At 42.3% G+C, this 25,016-nt stretch overlaps 1 protein-coding gene across 1 annotated transcript in view; it reads right to left on the minus strand.

The window, feature by feature from the left end:
• Positions 1-12,423: 12,423 nt before the first annotated feature.
• Positions 12,424-25,016, minus strand: part of wdr83os (WD repeat domain 83 opposite strand) — a 30,844-nt gene continuing 18,251 nt past the window's right edge. Inside the window, exon 4 of the mRNA XM_084318105.1 lies at positions 12,424-12,809. Coding sequence (XP_084174231.1) covers positions 12,743-12,809 — 67 coding nt within the window. The 3' untranslated portion in view covers positions 12,424-12,742. The remainder of the gene's footprint in view (positions 12,810-25,016) is intronic.

A 25,016-nucleotide genomic window follows, 5' to 3' on the forward strand; every position in this document is an offset into this window, starting at 1 on the left:
TTAAGTGTATCTCACACTAAACTAGTAAGTACAGTAGGTGTATCTCACACTAAACTATACATTTACATTTTAGTTATTTAGTTTTATCCAAAGCGACTTACAAGTCCTGTACGACAAGTCATCAGGAAGGGTGTATCTCACACTAAACTAGTAAGTATTGTTTGTGGGTATATCTCCACAGTACATTTTGCAGAGTAAATTTTACTCAAACTGAGTAACATCACCTCCTGGTTTGGGAATAGCACTGCACAAGACCGTAGCAGACTACAAAGAGTGACACGTTCAGCCGAACGCACAATTGGAGGGGGGCTTCCCACCCTCCAGAACATTTACAACAAGCGGTGCAGGGGGAAGGCTAAGAGAATCATCAAGGACTCCAGCCACCCGAACAACTGCCTCTTTGAACTGCTGCGGTCAGGCAAGCGATACCGGAGTCTTAAGGCGAGCACAGAAAGACTCAGAAGAAGCTTCTATCCCCAGGCCATCAGGCTGCTAAACGAACAATAAACACTATGCAACAACCATCAAATGCACACAGCACACACACCCACACGCACACACTCACTTAAACAAACAACACACTGCAGCACCCACTCTCCACACTTTAGATCACACAAACACACTTTATATTTATTGATAAAGGATTTGCACTACAACTCGTACACCTACTGTAAATTGTACCTAAATTGCACCTCATCCCATTTTTGCCTTGCACTATATAGTATTGTATATTAGTAGGGGCGGCGTGGCTCAGGGGTAGAGCGGGTCGTCCAATGATCGAAGGGTTGGTGGTTCGAATCCCGCTCAAGCCCATGTCCATCCCACTGCCGTTGTGTCCTTGGGCAAGACACTTAACCTACTTGCCTCGTATGAATGTGTATACATGTGAATGAATGTTGGTGGTGGTCGGAGGGGCCGTAGGCGTTGATTATTCGCCACGCTTCCGTGAGTCTGCCTCAGGGCAGCTCTGGCTGCAATTGTAGCTTACCACCACCGGTATGACTGTGTATGAACGAATAATGGACTCTGTGAAGCGCTCTGGGTGTCATGAAGAGCGCTATATAAATCCAAGTCATTATTAAGTCATTATTAGTACACTGCACAGTATATTGTATATTATATGGTAACTCAGTTACGTCTATTCTGCATCGAACATTGTACATATGTCTATACTGAACACTGTGACCTCATTTTTTTTACTTCTAATTTACATGCTATACTATGTTATTTTATTTCATACTTATCTTGTCTTGCACAGTCTCTGGAGCGTAACAGTAAGAAGCATTTTGTATAAAAGTATTCTGTACTTTCAGTTTGAGTAAATGTACTCAATTTACTGTGTACTAAACTGGGAAGTATTGTTTGTAGATATATCTCACACTAAACTAGTAAGTATTGTGTGTAAGTATATCTCACACTAAACTAGTAAGTATGGTTTGTGGGTATATCTCATACTGAACTGGGAAGTATTGTTTGTAGATATATCTCACACTAAACTAGTAAGTATTGTTTGTAAGTATATCTCACACTAAACTAGTAAGTATTGTTTGTGGGTATATCTCACACTAAACTAGTGAGTATTGTTTGTGGGTAGGCCTATATCTCACACTAAACTAGTAAGTATTGTTTGTGGGTATATCTCACACTAAACTAGTAAGTATTGTTTGTGGGTATATCTCACACTAAACTCGTAAGTATTGTTTGTGGGTTTATCTCACACTAAACTAGTGAGTATTGTTTGTGGGTATATCTCACACTAAACTAGTGAGTATTGTTTGTGGGTATATCTCACACTAAACTAGTGAGTATTGTTTGTGGGTGTATCTCACACTAAACTAGTAAGTATTGTTTAGGTGTATCTCACACTAAACTAGTGAGGATTGTTTTGATTTTTTTGTTTGTTAATGAACTCACCTGGTTAAATAAAGGTTTTCAGTTCAGTTCAGTTGTTATTTTTTATTTCGGGTTTTGGACACATACCAATGGTCATTCCATAAATCGCCAACGTTTTACCAGCTTCTATTGCAGCATTGTCCAATTGTCCGAAAAGGGCTAGGGAGAAGCACGTGTAGTCAGCATGTGTATAAGACCATGGAGCACGTCAGCAGTCAGCGTGTGTATTAGACCATGGAGCACGTCAGCAGTCAGCGTGTGTATAAGACCATGGAGCACGTCAGCAGTCAGCGTGTGTATTAGACCATGGAGCATGTCAGCAGTCAGCGTGTGTATAAGACCATGGAGCACGTCAGCAGTCAGCGTGTGTATTAGACCATGGAGCATGTCAGCAGTCAGCGTGTGTATAAGACCATGGAGCACATCAGCAGTCAGCGTGTTAAGACCATGGAGCACGTCAGCAGTCAGCGTGTGTATAAGACCATGGAGCACGTCAGCAGCCAGCGTGTGTATAAGACCATGGAGCACGTCAGCAGCCAGCGTGTGTATAAGACCATGGAGCACGTCAGCAGCCAGCGTGTGTATTAGAATGGGAGAGTGTGTGTGTGTGTGGGTGAGGGGGGGGGGGGGGGGGGCTGTAGCAGTGAGCATCAGCAGCTTGTGTAGAAACAGAATGAGAGAGAGAGAGAGAGAGAGAGAGAGAGAGAGAGAGAGAGAGAGAGAGAGAGAGAGAGAGAGAGAGAGATGAGAGACAGAAATGAGAGAGACGGATAGAGAGAATGGGGGAGAGACAGAGAAGAGAGATAGAGAGACAGAGAGAGAGGGATGAGAGAGACAGAAGAGACGGACAGAGAGAATGGGGAGAGAGGAGGGGGGAGAGAGAGAGAAGGGGTGAGAGAGAGATAGAAAGAGAGAGAGGAGTGAGAGAGACAGACAGGGATACAGAGAAGGGATGAAAGAGAGATGGACAGAGAGATAATGGGGGAGAGAAAGGAGGGGTGAGAGAGACAGAGAGAGAAGGGATGAAAGAGACAGAGAGGAGAGAGGCAGTGAACTCTGTCTCAGTTTTCTCTATACAACCAGAGACAATTATTGGTGTTCAGGGGACAAGGATGCAAGTACTGTATGGTGCTCTGAGGTAGGTATGGTGCTCTGAGGTAGGTATACTGCTCTGAGGTAGCTATGGTGCTCTGAGGTAGCTATGCTGCTCTGAGGTAGGTATGCTGCTCTGAGGTAGGTATGCTGCTCTGAGGTAGCTATGGTGCTCTGATGTAGCTATGGTTCTCTGATGTAGCTATGGTGCTCTGAGGTAGCTATGGTGCTCTGATGTAGCTATGGTGCTCTGAGGTAGCTATGCTGCTCTGAGGTAGCTATGGTGCTCTGAGGTAGCTATGCTGCTCTGAGGTAGCTATGCTGCTCTGAGGTAGCTACTGTATGGTGCTCTGAGGTAGCTATGGTGCTCTGAGGTAGCTATGCTGCTCTGAGGTAGCTATGCTGCTCTGAGGTAGCTATGGTGCTCTGAGGTAGCTATGGTGCTCTGAGGTAGCTATGGTGCTCTGAGGTAGTTATGGTTCTCTGAGGTAGGTATGCTGCTCTGAGGTATACTATGGTGCTCTGAGGTAGTTATGGTTCTCTGAGGTAGGTATGCTGCTCTGAGGTAGCTATGGTGCTCTGAGGTAGCTATGGTGCTCTGAGGTAGCTATGCTGCTCTGAGGTAGCTATGGTGCTCTGAGGTAGCTATGGTGCTCTGAGGTATGGTGCTCTGAGGTAGCTATGGTGCTCTGAGTTATGGTGCTCTGAGGTAGCTATGGTGCTCTGAGGTAGCTATGCTGCACGCCACCTTATTGCTTCCAGAGGCCTAATCCCAAGAACAAGCCACATGTCTAATGTGCCATAGATTCTATTCTACCCTCTAGATACGGACTGTGATTCTGTGTGTCATAAGGGATGAGGCGGAGAGACGGAGGACAAGCTGATGACGGCCGACTCAGCATCTCAGCACCCTGTATACTGGCACCAGCGGGGGATAGATAACCCCCACTCTGGATAATTACGTACCCCCCCCCCCCCACACACACACACACACAGTGCCACAGTGCATGAAGGCACAAATCACACAGACAATCCACTCACTCTGATAGTAATACTGTTAACCACAACACCACTCACTCAGATACTAATGCTGTTAACTACTACTACACCACTCAGATACTAATACTGTTAACTACTAATACTGTTAACCACTACTACACCACTCAGATACTAATGCTGTTAACTACTACTACACCACTCAGATACTAATACTGTTAACTACTAATACTGTTAACTACTACTACACCACTCAGATACTAATGCTGTTAACTACTACTACACCACTCAGATACGAATACTGTTAATAATAATAATAATAATAATAACTTTATTTGTATAGCACTTTTCATACAGAGGTTGCAGTTCAAAGTGCTTCACAACAGCAAAAAATACAGGCATAAGCGAGCATAAAAAGATAGACAGGTAGAATCACAGTGTTTCACATTAGGATCTAGCATCCCAATAGGCTCTCCGCTTACAGTTTTCAGTAACACAAATAGTAAAAATAGTTTAAAATGATTCAGTTTAAAAATAGTCAAAAAATTATAAAATAGAACGGACATAAAAAATACAGGCATGAGCGAGCATAGCAAGATATGGCAAATCACAGTGTTTCACATTAGGATCTAGCATCCTAATAGGCTCTCTATTCAGTAATACTCCTGTAATTCATGAACAAATAATCACAGTGTTTCACATTTGGATCTAGCAAATAATAAGAATAAAATGATTCAGTTTAAAAATAGTCATAAATAATCAGTGTTTCACATTTGGATCTAGCAAATAATAAGAATAGTTTAAAATGATTCAGTTTAAAAATAGTCATCAGTAAGAAGTAAAAAAGTGCAATAACCGACACATGAATTTGATAGGCAGTGTAAAAGAGTAGGCAGGGTAAGAATAAATACAAGTTGTGTCAGGATATCCCTGATGTTTCCTCTTGCCACTAGGTGGTAGCAGATATCTATCAGTGAAATGCCTGAGCAAAGAGATAGGTTTTAAGCTGTCTTTTAAAGATGTCTAGCGAGTTGGCTTCCCTGATGTTTTGGGGTAGTTTGTTCCATAGTTTTGGGGCATAGTTGATAAAGGCTGCATTACCGATCCTCTTTTGACTGCTTCTGGGAGCCTCTAGTAGTCCAGCAGCTGATGATCGCAGTGTTCTTGCTGGTGTGTAATTTATTAGAGTGTTGGCGATGTAGCTAGGTCCCTGTCCATTTAGAGCTTTGTATGTAAGGAGAAGGACCTTAAAGTCAATTCTAAATGTTACAGGAAGCCAGTGTAAAGCGGCTAGGACTGGACTAATGTGCTCTCTCCTTTTGGTTCTAGTTAGCAGTCGGGCTGCAGAGTTTTGGATTAGCTGAAGCCTCTCTGTGGTTTTCTTAGGGAGACCTGTGAAAAGTGCATTACAGTAGTCTAACCGGCTAGATATGAATGCATGAATTAGCTTCTCAGCATCGTTCTGATTAATAAATGGTCGTACTTTTGCTATATTTCTGAGATGGAAGAACGATGTTTTCGTCACTTTGCTAATATGAGAATTGAAGTTCAGTTCTGAATCTATGATAACCCCAAGACTAGTGACCTCAGATTTGATCCAAGGGGTTAGTCCCCCCAGGTTCTTTATTAATGTTTCTTTTTTAGTTTTGGAGCCGATAATTAGAATTTCAGTTTTGTTCTCGTTTAGTTTCAGGAAGTTCTTACTCATCCATTTATTTATTGCCAGTAAGCAGTCTGTAATGGAGCTAATCGCTGTATCATTTGGTTCAGCAGATATGTACAGTTGTGTATCATCCGCATAGCTATGGAAATCTACATTATGTTCTCTGATGATATCACCCAGCGGTAACATGTAAAGGGAGAAGAGTAAAGGACCTAAGCAACTCCCTTGTGCAACTCCATAGTTGTTGTCGTATATATCAGACATGTGATCTCCTAGTTTAACATAGAATTTCCTCCCTCTGATGTATGTTTTAAACCAGCCCAGCACATGGTCTGAGAAACCGACATGGTTTTCAAGACGATCGATTAGAATATCGTGATCGATTGTATCAAATGCTGCACTGAGATCTAACAGGATAAGGATGGAGATCTTATTCTCATCAGAGTTTAGTCTGAGGTCACTGATTATTTTGGTGAGGGCAGTTTCAGTGCTATGATATTTTCTGAATCCTGACTGAAATTCTTCTAAGATGTTGTTTTCTTCAAGAAAGGAATTTATTTGAACTGAAACTATCTTTTCAAGTACTTTACTAATGAATGGTAGGTTGGATATTGGACGATAATTTGCCATTTCATTACTATCCAAGTTAGGTTTTTTTAGTAATGGCTTTACAACTGCTGTTTTAAAGGCATCCGGGAAAATACCAGTCCTAAGGGAAGTGTTTATGATATCTAGCACAGGGCTTGAAACACTATTAAATACCCGTTTGAAGAAAGCTGTAGGTATAGGGTCAATGTCTGAGGTGGAGGAGTTACATTCTGAGACAGTTTTGCAGAGTACATCTAATGTGATGCATGTGAAACTTCTCATGGTTACATTGCACGGTTTGCCGCAATCAACTTTATTTCCATCATGAGTAATGCTGGCCCTGATCAAGGTTATTTTGTTGTTAAAGAATAGTGCAAGTTCTTCACACTTAACCGTTGATGACTGAGGAGGTGTAGGGGCAGTGTTGAGTAGTACATTAATAGTGGAAAAGAGGATTCTGGAGTTTCCAGCATTTTCTGTAATGATTTTAGAGAAGTAATCTTTCCTTGCTAAGCGGATGGTTTTATTATAAGCAGTTAAAGCATCTTTGTATATATCACAGCATATGGTGGTTTTTGTTTTTCTCCATTTTCGCTCCGCTGCACGACATTTCCTTTTTTCTTTGTTGACCGTATTATAGTTTAACCAGGGCGAGGCTCTAGTTTTCTTCTTTTTCGTTTTTAATGGGGCGACAGAATTTAATATAGATGACATTGCATCATTGAGATTTTCTACCATTTCATTTAGAGAGCTGTCATGATTGTGTGGTTCATGTAGTCTGATAAGATCAATGAACTTTGATTCAGCTTTGTCGTTTAGGAGCCTCTTTTTAACTATGATTTCTTTTTTTGTTTTAGTAAGGGTTATTTGAGTATCAAAAAATATACAGTGATGGTCGGAGAGAGGTAATTCAGTTATTGAGATATTTGTTATGCTTAGCCCAGTTGTTGTTATAACTAAGTCTAGTGTATTCCCAAGCCGGTGAGTTGCATTTGTTATATGCTGTATTAGGTCAAAGCTATCCAGTAGATTTTTTAGTTCCATAGTTTTGGAGTCTGTTTTCTTATTAAAATGGATGTTCAGGTCTCCATTTAGGATCACCTTATCATATCCAGTAACACATAGTGAGATCAGTTCAGAGAGCTCCTGTATAAATATTGGTGAGTGTCTAGGCGGGCGGTATATTGTGACAATAATAGTTGATTCTGTTTTTAGTTCAATGGCAAGATATTCCATTGACATGAACTCGCCTAGTTCTGTGATTCTAAACAAGAGTTTTGAGGAGAAGATTGCTGCAACTCCTCCGCCCCTTTTATTTTTTTCTGGGTATTTGAAAAAAGTTATAGTCTGGTGGACAAGCTTCTATCATTATTGATGTAGCTGTGTCATTATTTAGCCATGTCTCTACTAGGCAGATGCAATCTAAGTTATTTTCTTTAATCAGATCATTTACTAAGAATGTTTTATTATTCAGTGATCAGTTAACTACTACACCACTCAGATACTAATACTGTTAACTATTAATACTGTTAACTACTACTACACCACTCAGATACTAATACTGTTAACTACTAATACTGTTAACTACTACTACACCACTCAGATACTAATACTGTTAACTACTAATACTGTTAACTACTACTACACCACTCAGATACTAATGCTGTTAACTACTACACCACTCAGATACCAATGTTGTTAACTACTACTACACCACTCAGATACTAATACTGTTAACTACTACTACACCACTCAGATACTAATACTGTTAACTACTACACCACTCAGATACTAATGCTGTTAACTACTACTACACCACTCAGATACTAATGCTGTTAACTACTACTACACCACTCAGATACTAATGCTGTTAACTACTACTACACCACTCTCAGATTACAAACATCCCAAAACAAACTGGTCAGACTACTGCTTGACCTTATTCCTAAAACCCACCTCACCCCTGCCCATTTTGACAACCTAGGATGGCTTAGAGTAGACGACAGAGTACAGAAACTTGCAATGGGCCTGGTCTACAAGATACACTACACGACCAAGGTGCCCATGTACATGTCGAAATACTTCCCAAAGGTCAGTGAATACCACGACCACAACACCAGAGGGAGTTCCACAAATCATGTTCAACCCAGATTCGGCTCAAACAAGGGACTAAACACGTTTCGCAATTATACCACAACAATGTGGAACGCCCTACCCACAGCCGTAAAATAATGTGAATCTCTACCCACCTTCAAAACCGCTCTAAAAAAGCACCTAGGGGAGGCCGCAATTCGGAACTGGCCCCAGTAAATGTCCAACCCCCCCCCAAAACAGTAAACAGTAGGCTACTGTATACTGTATTTGTATATCTTGTATGTCATAAACAGTGATGCCACAGATTACTTGTAAAAATAGTCTGATTACTGATTACTCCTTTAAAAAGTAATCTAGTTAATTTACTGATTACTTGATTATCAAAGTAACTTAGTTACTTTGAAAGTAACTAGGTTACGAAGTCGTCGTCGTCCCCCCTGCTGCTGCCACAACATAAGAATGACAAAACAGGTTTTTTCTCTCTCTCTCTCTCTCTACCAAATCCATTCTGAGACAACAGACTCAGTGCGTACTCCGCAAGTCATGCGTAACATGAATCTCTCTCTCTCACTCTCTCAAGTAGCCAAATTACACTATAAAACTAACTGGATAGTTGATTTAACTTCATGCTGAAGCCATTCTAAAATCAGCTATAAACGTAAACATGTGTGTTTGGCTGTGTGCGTGCGCGAGCGCACGTCCCATCTCCGGTCTAGCTGGCTGTACCCCTGGCTCTCTTATCATCAGCATTATGATAGTAACTAAATAGCACTTGGAAAAGTAACTGTAATCAGATTACTGGCTTGTAAAAAGTAAGTAAGTTAGATTACTATTTACTGATAAAGTAATCAGATTAGAGTAACTAGTTACTGGCATCACTGGTCATAAATGTCTGGATGTAACAGTACTGTATATCTGTATGTCATAAATGTTATGAATTGAAAATGGGGGACCCTGATGTAAACAAGACGAAAGTCTTTCTCTGGTCTGCATCCTCTTAACAATTGTGTGTATTGAGCTGTACTGTATTGTACCCATTCTGCAATCTGTTAATACAATTTTCAATCAATCTCTCAGATACTAATACTGTTAACTACTACTACACCACTCAGATAGTAATACTTTTACTCTAGGCTTATACATGTATTACGTTACAAAATATAAACACATTCTGCCCAAACCAGCCTAATCATATTGAACTTACTGGTAAGCTACCTCCTTATAGGATCATTATTGGAATGGAATTCTGGAACCAATGGAGCCTGTAGTGACTGGATGGTCCTTAAGTTCCAGGGTAACAGGGTAAGCTATGATGCCCCTCTAGCTCATGGAATGAACTCCAACAGCCCTTAAACATTTAGATGTTCCCCGAGTTTAAAACCCTGATCTCCTTGATTGTTATCCTTGCTTTTTGCCTCGTCTTATCTGTGTGTCTTATCATTATGATTTAATATGCCTTTTCTTTGCTTATCTCTATATGTACACTCAACGTGACTGTAATGACCAAAGTTGCCCTTTTGAGTTTAAATAAAGGTTTGAAAACTGCATTCAACCTCCAGCTTATCCAACAGCAAGGATGAATCGACGAGGTGAACAGAGCAGCAACGATGGCACTGAAGCACTAATAATGCATGTGTCTGGCACTTTAATTGATTCTTTGATCGACATCATTTCACATCGTATTTGTAGACGACAGCTGTTTGTTTCTAATTAATGCTGTATGACTAGGATCCACCCACATCTCACTTTGCAACCTTTGCTGAATTCTGGACGGGCATTGTAAGTCATCTTTTCACATGTACTTTACTGTATAACTTGTGTGATTTGTATGCTATCATATACACTGTATAAATACACTTCTGTGTGTACTGGTGTTGCCATCTGCTTACGCATAGATGGCTGCATAACAATGTTTCCCTTGTAAGATAATAAAACAACCTTAAATCTTGAACCAAGTAGCTCAACGCATCCATACTCGTTACTCAATGGGTCCATTTTGATGTCTGTATTGCTTTCTGAAAAGAAGTCCCCGGTGAAGCACAACCGAGGCATCCCAGGCCCTCAAAGCACCACAAGATGAGCGCTGATTTCAGCTCAATACTGGAGGTAAACAAACAGAGTGAGCCGCAGTAATTCTGATCCAGAGCCCGGATAATCCTTGTCTTCTGTCTGTCCGGAGGGAGAGGCTGAAAGCAACGTTGGTTTGTTGGCTGTCAGTCATCAAGGATATCATTCGACTATGAATACTGAAATGAGGCTAATTCAATTGAATTAATCGAAGCAGCGTAAAATGCTTTAACAAGTTAATCGTATGTTGCGATGCGATTGCCAGGCATTATGTGTGGGGGGCCCAGGCTTAGAACTGCACCCTGAGAGGGAGGTTCGAAGGGTCAAAGTGGGTGACAAACAGGAAGGAAGACTGTCAGGTTTTAAACTGTGGATATCAAACAGGGAAGGTAAAGACTGTTTTCAACTAGTCATTTAGAACTATTTTATTGTACTGCACTATTTTACTCTTTTTATTGTTGTATATTTAAAAACGGCCATAGAATCAAACCATAAACAAGGTGGCCTATTGGGATGTTAGATCCTAATGTGAAAAACTGATTTTATATATCTGCACTTTATATGCTCGCTTTTTCTGCTGTGAAGCACTTTGAGCTGCAATTCTTGTATGAAAGGTGCTACACAAATAAAGTTTATTATTATATTATCAATACACTGAAATGAGACATAAAATGAATCGAAGCAGGCGTAAAATGCTTTAACAAGTTAATCGTATGTTGCAATTGCTATTATGGGTAGTACCCGTTTAGTTGTAGACCCATTTATTGCCTTGCATTGGAGGCACATGCATTTTCAGTCTTTTATTTTCTTTAATATCCAACGGGCAAGTTTGGTATTTGAATTATTTTCCAAATTCGACAAAAATTGGAATCAAGAAATTGGTTGCGACAGCCCTAGTGTGTGGGTGAGAGACAGGGGAGCTGTGTGGGCAGGACAGAGGAACTGGGACCTTAGTTAGTAAAACCGGCTGAGTCCACTGAACTGAACCTGCCCCATTTCCCCTCAGGCTCAAGTAATTTGTGACTCCACTGCGCCCTCCGGTGCTGAGAAGGGGGCATAAGCCCGTTACCTGGGCGGTCGGTCCCCCCTGCTGCTTCCAATCCTCCGCTCCCATCGGGGAGGTCCGGCGGGGCAGAATATGGAGATTAGGTTTAATTAAAATCCTCTTGTGCCCCAACACCCTCTGAACTGGAGATCTACATCCAGCGAACTGACAGTTTTTTAATATCCAAATTATGCAGCCCCCGCTGATCATTGCCGTGACTGCTGACAGACAAATTCAATATCCTCTACTTGCGATAGCGATCGACGACAACAAACAATGAGACAACATCTTAGTGTGTGTGTGGGGGAGGAGGGGGGTCGAGTAAAGTTACAAAACACAACAAGAGGGGGAAAGAGGGGGGGGGGGGGGGGGGGGGAGAAAAAAGAGGGCAAGTCGGCGTTTTTATCCCGACCGCAAGTCGGCGTTTTTATCCCGACCGTAAGTCGGTGCGGAATCAGGAGAAATCCAGTGGAGTTTGCTGAAAGGTGTATCCTGGCATCGCTCCCGCTGACTGAAGTGCTCCTCCACTCAGAGGCCGGGAGGACGTGAGTTATAAGGCCACTAAATCAGCTTCACATCCGGCTGAGTCCCCACTCTCCCTGCTCACTGCCGTCTGTCGTCAGCACACACAAACAACCACACACACACACACACACAAATACACACAACCACAGGCGATAGAGGGTGTGCGTCTGCGTTTGTAGTGGAGAGCAGTGCTGTAGAGGCCTAAATGGTGATTAGAAAAGAGACAGACCGAAGGCTTTGAAAAGTGTGTGTGGTTGTTTATGTGTGTGTGTGCGCGCGCTGAAGTTGTTTAGCTGGCGATAGCGCTTCACAAATAGACATCTAATCCCTCCTCCTTTCATCATGACCGGCAATCTGTGAATCCAACTGGGCGGGTTTGGGTACGGATGTGTGTTCAACAACGGTGCGTTAGTGTCGTCGTCCTCCTGATGGGAACAAACGTTGGAGCCGAGGCCAGCGGTCATTTCTAAAACGTTAAAAATTTCTTTATTTCAACACAACCTGCTTCAATCAAAACAGAAAAAACAAGATAGAAAAGATTGGAAAGAGAAACCTCAGTGTGAAAAGCGTGTCGAGACGATTCGATGCTTTAGTGTTTGTGTCGTCGTCCATTTCTCTTCCTCTCTCTCTTTACCACTTCCTTTCACATAATCACCCCCCCCCCACCCCCCCCCCTTCTGCCCCAGACGGTCAGTGAGCCAATCGGCTGTCCCGTGACCCGCTCCGAGCACCGGCCTGTCCTCTACTGAGCTCCCCGCTGCGGTCCACCGGTCCTGGGGTTACCACGGCGGCGACATGGGCTGCGGGTTCTGGAGGTATGACATCACGACCGCTGAGATGGACAGCCTGAAAGACAGAGGGGGGAGTTTAGGGGGGCGGTGTGCAGTATTCGTGTAGAGGTAAAAGAGGCGGGACAGTAACCAAAAGGTCACTGGTTCGATCCCCACCGCTGACAGAAGGGTGTATTCCAGCTGTGAGCTGGTGACTGAAGGGTGGCTGGTATTACTGTACATATATGGTGCCCACGATCCTTGAGTAAGGCACTGAACCCGAAAACTGCTCCAGGGGCACTGCACTGCGGGCGACCCTGCGCTTTGAACTCTGATGAAATGCTTATGTGTGGAATGTGGGTATGTGTAACTAGGAGGGATATGAGGACTGTGCGTGTGTAACCAGGAGGGATATGAGGACTGTGTGTGTAACTAGGAGGGATATGAGGACTGTGTGTGTGTGTGTGTGTGTGTGTGTGTGTGTAACTAGGGAGGGATATGAGAACTGTGTATGTGTAACTAGGGGGGATATGAGGACTGTGTGTGTGTGTGTATCTAGGAGGGATATGAGGACTGTGTGTGTGTGTATCTAGGAGGGATATGAGGACTGTGTGTGTGTAACTAGGATGGATATGAGGACTGTGTGTGTAACTAGGAGGGATATGAGGACTGTGTGTGTAACTAGGAGGGATATGAGGACTGTGTGTGTGTGTAACTAGGAGGGATATGAGGACTGTGTGTGTGTAACTAGGAGGGATATGAGGACTGTGTGTGTGTAACTAGGAGGGATATGAGGACTGTGTGTAACTAGGAGGGATATGAGGACTGTGTGTAACTAGGATGGATATGAGGACTGTGTGTGTAACTAGGAGGGATATGAGGACTGTGTGTGTAACTAGGAGGGATATGAGGACTGTGTGTATGTGTAACTAGGAGTGATATGAGGACTGTGTGTGTGTGTAACTAGGAGGGATATGAGGACTGTGTGTGTGTGTAACTAGGAGGGATATGAGGACTGTGTGTGTAACTAGGAGGGATATGAGGACTGTGTGTGTGTAACTAGGAGGGATATGAGGACTGTGTGTAACTAGGAGGGATATGAGGACTGTGTGTGTGTAACTAGGAGGGATATGAGGACTGTGTGTGTGTAACTAGGAGGGATATGAGGACTGTGTGTAACTAGGAGGGATATGAGGACTGTGTGTGTGTAACTAGGAGGGATATGAGGACTGTGTGTAACTAGGAGGAATATGAGGACTGTGTGTGTGTGTAACTAGGAGGGATATGAGGACTGTGTGTAACTAGGAGGGATATGAGGACTGTGTGTGTGTAACTAGGAGGGATATGAGGACTGTGTGTAACTAGGAGGGATATGAGGACTGTGTGTGTAACTAGGAGGGATATGAGGACTGTATGTGTGTGTAACTAGGAAGGATATGAGGACTGTTTGTATGTGTAACTAGTAGGGCTGTCTTAAATACTTCGAACGGCATGGGATTCGAATATGAAAATATTTTTTTTTTATTATTGCAAAACAAAATTGTTAAAAGTCAGTACTCAACATACAATGCATAATGAAACTAACAATTAAGGTGGCTAAAATGACATGCAAGTACAGTAACAGAAAACAAAAAAAAGTATATAATAATATTTTACCGTATACAGTGTATATCCAACGAAATTACCAATTGTACCAATGTCTTATACAGGATATACTCCTAATACCTATTATCTAAAACCCTACACACATATGCTCCAGCTCGAACCCCCCCCCTCCCGGACCCCTCCTTGGATAGTACCTCCATTATCCCTCACTCCTAACCAGACACCACCATTATAAGCTAGCTTTTATTCTCTCCACCACTTCTAACCACATTGACATTTTGGATTCGTTAAGTCCCAGAATTCTTGCTGTAGATATTTCTTGATAAATCACATGGAGATATGTAAGAAACCAAACCTTCCGGCAAATTTTTTCCGGTTGAAACCAGCGTGATGCGATCAGTTTTTTTAGCTACTGTGATACCCGATAAAACCAATCTCTTTAGCTGTGGATTTACTGCAAACTCAAAAACATCATTCAATAGTAATACAGAGGGGTGTACTGGTATATTCCAAGATACGAGTTTTGATAATTGATGGGTCACATCTTTCCAGAATGCCTTAACTGGTGGGCAGTCCCAATACATGTGCATAAATGTTCCTTCGTCTCCATTTGTACATTGGGAGCATTTTGAGTCTTGTTTGAGACCCATTCTGTTCAGTCTTATAGGAGTCAAGTATGTCCTGTGAATATAGTTAAGATTGATTTGTTGATGGTCCGGGTTCCTTGATGTAAGACGGACATTTGCCCATGCTCCTTGCCAATCAAAGTCACTTTCCAGGTGTGGTATATCCCTCCTCCAGACAGAGTCTAGTTGGAGGGTTTCATACGAGGACGTTAGTAATTGATAATAAAAACCTGATACAAAACCTCTCGATGTCTCTCTTTCATAGAAGAATTTGTGGTATCTGTGGTGTTCAACTGGTATGTCTAATGGAACACCGTGAGACTTCAAACATAGCTGTAACTGTATGTAAAAAAGCCATGTGGACTCGGTGAGATTAAATTTTGTGCATATTTCTCCATAACTACAAAAACCCTGGTTGTTAAAAACATCCCTTAGTGAGTGTATGCCTTGCTCTTCCCATATAGGGAATCTTATAGGACGTTTTTCAATTAAGAGTGCATTGTTATTGAATAAGGGAGTGTGATTGTGCCATTTTTGTGTGTTAGGATATTTTTTTTGTGTTTCACGCCATATCCGGATCGCATGGGTAATTATGGGGCCAAATTTCCACTCACAGTGCTTGATTGGTAGTTTAGTGTGTGCTATGTCCTTCAGTCTATGTGGGGCTACTATGTTTTCTTCCAATTTTCTCCAGGATACTAATGCTTGGGGATCAAACCATATTGTCAATGGTCTTAATGTATACGCCTTAAAATATTGGAAAAAATCTGGAACTGCCATGCCACCGTCTGCTTTATTTCTCTGTGCGGTGGATCTTTTTATACGTGGTGGTTTGTTATTCCAAATAAATTTGTATGTGGAGGAGTGTAATCTTTTCCAGTAACCCTCTGGAGGGGGTAACGGTAGCATTGAACTGATGAAGTTGATTCTAGGTAGTACATCCATCTTAACTATTGATACCCTTGCCTGTACTGAGTTTTTAAGTTTTGCCCACCTGTCCAGGTCGTCTTTGATTTTGTTCTGTATTTTTGTGTAATTGTGCTTCACCGTTTGTCTTATGGTGGGAAATATTTCCACACCCAAGCATCTAAAATGTTTTACCATAGGTATCTCACCTGGGAGGGTTGTATCTTTTTTTGCATGGGTGTTAAGTGGAAGGAAAGCCGACTTCGGCCAATTTATTTTAAATCCCGATAGATCACCAAAGTTCTCAATCAACTTGAGTAGATGAGGCAATGTGGTGTTGGGGCTTTGCATGAACAATATTACGTCGTCCGCATATAAACTAATTTTATGTTGTGTGCCCTTGATTACGATTGGTTCTATGGATTGGGATTGTCTTATATATTGTGCTAAAGGCTCTAATGATAGATCGAATAGTCCGGGACTAAGAGGGCAACCCTGTCTGGCTGAGCGTGATACCGGAAAGATTTCGGAGATGAATGTACCTGTTGTAATCATGGCCGATGGGTCTTTGTATAATACTTTAATCATATCAATGAATCCTTTTCCTAACCCCATCCTTTCTAATACTGCGCATAGATACGACCATTCCAGCCTGTCAAAGGCTTTCATAGCATCCAGGGACAGCATCGCCTTAGGTATGGTGTCGTCCTTGTCTGCATCTAGTACGTGCAGTATTCGTCTTATGTTATCAGTGATCAGGCGACCTCTTATGAAGCCAGTTTGGTCCGGATGAACTAAAGACGTCATATGCTTTTGTAATCTGATGGCTAATACCTTAGAGTACAGTTTGTACGGTTGCGAGGAGGCTTAAGGGTCTGTAACTACCGCACTCGGTGGGGTCTTTGTCTTTTTTGAGAAGGACTGAAATGAGTGCAATATTGTCGTTTTTATGGAAGCTATACATGGCAGCACAACACGCAGGATAGTGTATAATTGGCCTTTTAATCTCTGTTATGCATGGACACCATATAGTATAAACTTTAATGAACCGATGATTTGGGACAGAGAGACCTACGAGCTCAGAGTTATTGAATGTCATCGCCCACCCCGGGCCAGGGGAAATGCTGCATATACGTATTTAAAAACCGCTATTTATTAATTGGAAATATTTCCACTACTTCTCCAATTTATACTTTAGATGTTTAAGCATAGCAAAGCTCTTTTAAGATCTAAGTTAATGTTCTCTTCCTTTTACTTGTTTTTTTCTTGTTTTTTCTGATTTATTGAGGCTCTCTTTTCAGTTCAATACCTCCATATTATTCATGGGTTATTATAAATTACACAAGTTCATATAAAATTTAAGTGATTAGGGCATGATAATTGAAGCTTATTTTTGGTCTTTATTTTTAGTTTTATCTTATTTTAATTTTTATTTAACGGGAAAGTGGCCAAGCCACAGTTGACATTCTACTTATGGTAGAATTTAGAGTGTTAGATCCTATGGTATACATAGGAATGTTAAGGATAATTGGATCATTCTGGGATATCCGGTGGTTTAAGGGAGGGAGTCATACGCAAAGGTTGTGTTCATGGAACACAATCCTGTACGACTCTCGGTGGGAGGGAAGGGGATTTTTATTTGTATATATGTATGTTTTTAAGCTCGGCTCTCAACGGGACCTCACTAGTTGGATGTATATCTATTATTGCCTCGCACTCCAGAAGCATTACCAAAAACTACACTACAACATGTATAGATTATGGCTAGTTTGAATATAATGATCTGGAACACCGGGGGAATAAATAACCAACTCAAACGCAAAAGCGTGCTCACACTGATGAAAAAAGAACAGGTGGACATTGCTCTGCTAAGCGAAACGCACATTCTAGAGAAAGACATAGATAAGTTAGCGGACAACACATATCATAATATTAGTCACTCTTCTATTGGTACGAGAACTCGGGGTGTAGCCATAGTCGTTAAACGTAAGTTGAATATTGAATTAAAGGGAGTATGGTCTGATGTAGAAGGTCGGATAACTATAGCTAAGATTGTACACAAGAACAGGAAAATAGCGTTGGTAGCGGTATACGCCCCAAATTTGTACGAAGAGGATTTCTTCACTACACTAACCAATGCAATGTTAGACATTCCCGATTACTCATTTATAATAGGTGCGGATTTTAATGCCATTTGGAATCCAAGGATGGACAAATCTTACCTCGCCTTTTCCAGCGAACAAAAGAATTCATCTAATGCATTAAAGGATTGGTCGAAGATTGCAGGTGTAAATTACTTATGGCGATCACTTAATCCCACGACCCGAAAGTACTCTTGTCGATCTGCGAGACATAACACATTATCCAGAATAGATTATGTCTTGGCATCCCCGAGACTATTTGATAATTATGAAGTGGAAATGATACCCAACGCACTATCAGATCACTGTTATTTACTCCTAAAAGGAACATTTGGTATACTATCTTCCCGAGCCCCAAGATGGCGATTTAACTCGATGCTGCTTAATAACAAGGAATTCATTACACAACTCAAAGAAGCTCTTATAGTATTCCTACGGGAGAATGCAAACTCGGTGCAAGACCCCAGAATAATATGGATGTCGGTAAAGGGAATGATCAAAGATTTCACTGATAGCTTTTCCTTCAAAATGCGCAAGAAACAATGCACAAAACTGGCTGAGCTGGAAACGCTTTACTCAACGTTATTTAATTCTTTAAAATACAACAACTCAACTAGACTAGAAAATCAAGTTAACGTACTAAAAATAGAGATCAATGCCATATACAGACAACAATCGGAAATACAAATACGCAGCACAAGACAACAGCAGTACTCCCAAGGTTCTAAACCTAGTCACCTATTAGCCATGCGATTAAGAATTAATGCAAAATTTGCAGATATAACTACCATTAGAGCACAACAAGTACTTGAAACAGACCCTGCAAAAATAAACGATACATTCAAAGAATTCTACTCCGACTTATATAAATCAGAAACGACCTTCGATCAAAACAAAATGGACACATCTTAATCAAATTATTCTCCCTAAACTTTCAGAGGATGACGCTAAACAGTTAGAAACACCGATCACACTAGAGGAACTCAAGAAGGCCATATCCGAAATGCAAAGTGGTAAGGCTCCTGGTAGAGACGGTATCCCACCAGAAATGTACCTTTCTTGTTGGGACATAATTGGACCCTTATTACTAAATATGATCTTATACTCAGTCAAGGAGGGGAACTTCCATAAGAATGACAATATTGCACTCATAACAGTCCTCCTTAAAAAAGACAAAGACCCCAACGAGTGCGGTAGTTAGACCTTTAAGCCTCCTCGGAACCGATATCAAACTGTACTCTAAGGTATTAGCCATCAGATTACAAAAGCATATGACGTATTTAGTTCATCCGGACCAAACTGGCTTCATAAGAGGCCGCCTGATCACTGATAACATAAGACGAATACTGCACGTACTAGATGCCGACAAGGACGACACCATACCTAAGGCGATGCTGTCCCTGGATGCTATGAAAGCCTTTGACGGGCTGGAATGGTCGTATCTATGGGCAGTATTAGAAAGGATGGGGTTAGGAAAAGGATTCATTGATATGATTAAAGTATTATACAAAGACCCATCGGCCATGATTACAACAGGTACAATCATCTCCAAACTCTTTCCGGTATCACGCTCAGCCAGACAGGGTTGCCCTCTTAGTCCCGGACTATTCGATCTATCATTAGAGCCTTTAGCACAATATATAAGACAATCCCAATCCATAGAACCAATCGTAATCAAGGGCACACAACATAAAATTAGTTTATATGCGGACGACGAAATATTGTTCATGCAAAACCCCAACACCACATTGCCTCATCTGCTCAAGTTGATTGAGAACTTTGGTGATTTATCGGGATTTAAGATAAATTGGCCGAAGTCGGCTTTCCTTCCACTTAACACCCCTGCAAAAAAAAGATATAACCCTCCCAGGAGAGATACCTATGGTAAAACATTTTAGATGCTTGGGAGTGGAAATATTCCCCACCATAAGACAAACGGTGAAGCACAATTACACAAAAATCCAAAACAAAATCAAAGACGACCTTGATAGGTGGGCAAAACTTAAAAACTCAGTACAGGCATGGATATCAATAGTTAAGATGGATGTACTACCTAGAATCAACTTCTTCAGTTCAATGCTACAGTTACCCCCTCCAGAGGGTTACTGGAAAAGATTACACTCCTCCACATACAAATTTATTTGGAATAACAAACCACCACGTATAAAAAGATCCACCGCACAGAGAAATAAAGCAGACGGTGGCATGGCATTTCCAGATTTTTTCCACTATTTTAAGGCGTACACATTAAGACCATTGACAACATGGTTTGATCCACAAGCATTAGTATCCTGGAGAAAATTAGAAGAAAACATAGTAGCCCCACATAGACTGAAGGACATAGCATACACTAAACTACCAATCAAGCACTGTGAACGGAAATTTGGCCTCATGCGATCCGGATATGGCGTGAAACACAAAAAAAATATCCTAACCCACATAAATGGCACAATCATACTCCCTTATTCAATAACAAGGCACTCTTAATTGAAACGACCTATAAGATTCCCTATATGGGAAGAGCAAGGCATACACTCATTAGGGGATGTTTTTAACAAACAGGGTTTTTGTAGTTATGGAGTAATATGCAAAAAATTTAATCTCACCAAGTCCACATGGCTTTTTTTTACATACAGTTATGGCTATGTTTGAAGTCTCACGGTGTTCCATTAGACATACCAATTGAACACCACAGATACCACAAATTCTTCTATGAAAGAGAGTCATCGAGAGGTTTTGTTTCAGATTTTTATCATCAATTACTAACGTCCTCGTATGAAACCCTCCAACTAGACTCTGCCTGGAGGAGGGATATACCAGACCTGGAAAGTGACTTTGATTGGCAAGGAGCCTGGGCAAATGTCCGACTTACATCAAGGAACCCGGACCATCAACAAATCAATCTTAACTATATTCACAGGACATACTTGACTCCTATAAGACTGAACAGAATGGGTCTTAAACAAGACTCCAAATGCTCCCAATGTACAAATGGGGAAGAAGGGACATTTATGCACATGTATTGGGACTGCCCACCAGTTAAGACATTCTGGAAAGATGTGACCCAACAATTATCAAAACTCGTATCTTGGAATATACCTGTACACCCCTCTGTATTACTATTGAATGATGTTTTTGAGTTTGCAGTAAATCCACAGCTAAAGAGATTGGTTTTATCGGGTATCACAGTAGCCAAAAAGCTGATCGCATCACGCTGGTTTCAACCGGAAAAAATGTGCCGGAAAGTTTGGTTTCTTACATATCTCGATGTGATTTATCAAGAAATATCTACAGCAAGAATTCTGGGTCTCAATGAATCCAAAATGTCAATGTGGTTAGAAGTGGTGGAGAGAATAAAAGCTAGCTTATAATGGTAGTGTCTGGTTAGGAGCGAGGGATAGTGGAGGTACTATCCAAGGAGGGGTCCGGGAGGGGGGGGTTCGAGCTGGAGCATATGTGTGTAGGTTTTTAGACAGGTATTAGGGGTATATCCTATATAAGACAATTAACTAAAATGTGATTTCATTGGATGTGCACTGACAACTAATGCTTGTATATCTTATCGTGTGTTGTCATGTTTGTTTATGCGTTTGTTTAAAAAATAATACAAAAATACAAAAAAAAAAAAAAATTCATATAACTCGATATCGATAATTATCGTCGATATAATGTCTGTCAAGTTTAATTAACTTCTTATGCCTGGCGCCGATGGACGGGCTATTAATAGACTTGTTTTGCTGCTGCGAATGTCTCGAGTTGATGTCGTCATCAGTCCGCGCACGTTAGCAGTTAGCCAGAGCAAGCGGTGTATTCCATGTAGGGCTGACCTTCGAATTTTTTTTGGCAATCAAAGCTTCGGGGCCGAGCTTCGATTTTAATTCGAAGCTTCGAATAAAAAATTATTGCTTTTTTTATCATTTCTTTTTTTTTTTATCTTATGTTGTGGGACTTGTACAGCACTTTGTTGTTTTTAAATGTGCTCTATAAATAAAGTGGATTGTATTAATGAATTAAGTAGCCCCTATCGTGACTGTGACACAGCCAACACGGCTGTGTGATTTAATTCAAGGTGGATCGCTGTTGTCGTTTGAACAACTTCAGATTTCATGGGAACTACCAATCCCCCAAATCAAGAATGTTTAAGATGAATGAAGTAAGATTTTGATTATTTGAAATATGGCCTGTGTAGACTAAACTATGCACAGAATTATGTCAGTCTACAAGGTCCAGCAATGTAGACCTTGTAGACTCCACTACAGACCAATTATCAGTGAATGTTCATGCATTTTTAAGAAGGGCTACTTCCACAAAAAAACAAAGAACTCACCAAAACATCTCAGTAGCACCTTATCTAAATGTTCTATTTCATATATGGAGATTCATATTTATTTATGTATTGCATGCATTTCTACATTTTATTTCCTATTTTGTTTATTCATCCCAGTATCTTTCTTTCTTATGTGTGGAATTCTACAAGGAATTTACATTCACATTTACATTTAGCTGACGCTTTTATCCAAAGCGACTTACAAGTTCTGTACGACAGGTCATCAGGAAGGATACAACTCTATCAGCTGAGTAACAATATTCATCAAAGTGTTGCGTGTTACAGTGTAGGTTAGTTTATTAGGACAAGTGCATGACAGTAAGGTTAATTAGGGTTAGATTTTTTTTATTTTATTTTTTTTATTTTATTTCAGATAATGGTTGAAGAAGTGCGTCTTTAGTCGACGGCGAAAGATTGGATGGGATTCGGCTGTCCTAACTGGGGTGGGTAGTTCATTCCACCATTCCACCTCAGGAAAGACCATCGGCGGCGGGGTCTGCCTCATCACGAACAATTCCTGGGTTAATCCCGAGGGGGTGCATGTTCTCTCAAACTCGTGTTCCCCGGACATGGAACATCTTTCCATTCTGTGCCGTCCGTTTCATCTCCCGAGGGAGTTCTCCGCGGTCGTCATGACCGCCGTATATATTCCCCCACACGCGAATACGGGCAAAGCGCTGGGAGAACTACACGATCATCTCAACAAACACCAGATCAAACATCCAGATGCAGCGATGGTAGTAGCCGGCGATTTCAACCAGGCCAACCTGAAGAAGGTGATGCCGTCCTTTTTTCAGCACATCGCTTGCTCCACCAGAGGGAAAAACACACTCGACCACTGTTATTCCCCGTTCAGAGCCGGATACAAGGCAGTAGCCGCTCCGCCATTAACGGGGTCCACAAGCTCGAGCGACCACGACTCCATCTTGCTATTTCCGGCATATCAACAGAGATCGCGTGACGCCGTCGTGTCACGTGAGACAAAGAAGTGGACCGACGAATCAGAGGCCACGCTCCAGGACGTGCTTGCAGACACGGATTGGGATGTGTTCAAAGGAAGCGCCAGTGACGTCAGCGAGCTCGCAGACACAGTGGTGTGCTACATTACAACAATAGCCGATGGTATTGTCCCCAGAAAAACGGTGCAGATTTTCCCAAACCAGAAACCGTGGGTGGATAGCACTATTAGAGCAGCTCTGAACTCTCGTACCACCGCCTACAACCTGGGTAGAGAGTCAGGAAACATGGAGGAGTATAAGGCTTCAGTCTATACTCTACGCAAGGCTGTCAAACTTGCTAAGAGGACATATGCTGATAAACTGGAGACACAAATGGCACAAAACGACACAAGAGGATTATGGCAGGGACTGAAGACAATAACTGACTATAAAGTCAGCGCCCCCTCAATGGGGAGCGACGACGCCTCCCTCGCGGACAAGCTCAACATCTTCTACGCTCGGTTTGGTGTAGACAGTGGCGCTGCTGGCTCTCCGGCTAGTGACGTCACTGGCGCGCCGGCTGTTGTGGAGGGGGGGGGGGCAACCGCGGGGGGGCGGGGACGCTCTCTCGTTGTCGGAACACAGTGTGAGAAGAGCATTTATGCAGGTGAACACCAGGAAGGCTGCTGGCCCAGATGGCATAACAGGACGCATACTCAAGACCTGTGCCAACCAGCTGGCCCCTGTGTTCACCGCCATATTTAATCAATCACTGGCGGAGTCAGTGGTCCCTGCCTGCTTCAAGATGTCTACCATCATCCCTGTGCCGAAGAAACCCTCCCCAACATGTCCAAATGACTACAGACCGGTGGCACTCACCTCTGTGGTCATGAAATGTTTCGAGAGGCTGGTCAAGGACCACATTTGTGCCTCCCTCCCCAGTGATATGGACCCTATGCAATTTGCATACAGGACAAACAGGTCCACCGACGACGCGGTCTCCCAGGTACTGCACAGCACCCTCTCGCACCTTGACCGTCAGAAGGGGGGCTATGTGAGACTGTTGTTCATTGACTACAGCTCAGCGTTCAACACCATAGTCCCCACCAGACTGGTGGACAAGCTGATCGAGCTAGGTCTGAGCTCCGCCCTGAGCGCCTGGGTACTGGACTTTGAGCGAAAGACCCCAGGCGGTCAGGGTGGGGGGTCAGACCTCCAACACCATCACCCTGAGCATCGGGTCCCCCCAGGGCTGTGTTCTGAGCCCCCTGCTGTACTCACTCTACACACACGACTGTGTGGCCAAGTTCAGCTCCAACTCCATAGTGAAGTTCGCAGATGACACGGTGGTGGTGGGGCTGATCTCGGACAACGACGAGAAGGCCTACCGGGAGGAGGTTGAGGTACTGGAACGCTGGTGCCAGGACAACAGCCTGCTCCTGAACATTGGTAAAACCAAGGAGCTGATCGTGGATTATAGGAGAGGACAGCAGGAGACGCACACACCACTGATGATTAACGGGGCTACCGTGGACAGGGTGAGCAGCTTCAAGTACCTGGGGGTCCACATCTCAGAGGACCTGACATGGTCAACACACAGACACAGTAGTAAAGAAGGCGAAACAGCGTCTCTACCACCTGAGACAGTTAAGGAAGTTCAGAGTATCGGGAAAGATACTCCAGTCCTTCTACTCAGGAGCTGTAGAGAGCATCCTGACCGGAAACATCACTGCCTGGTAT

The sequence above is a fragment of the Notolepis coatsorum genome, assembly GCF_963971535.1.
Source record: "Notolepis coatsorum genome assembly, chromosome: 7".
In the NCBI taxonomy this organism is placed as follows: domain Eukaryota; kingdom Metazoa; phylum Chordata; class Actinopteri; order Aulopiformes; family Paralepididae; genus Notolepis; species Notolepis coatsorum.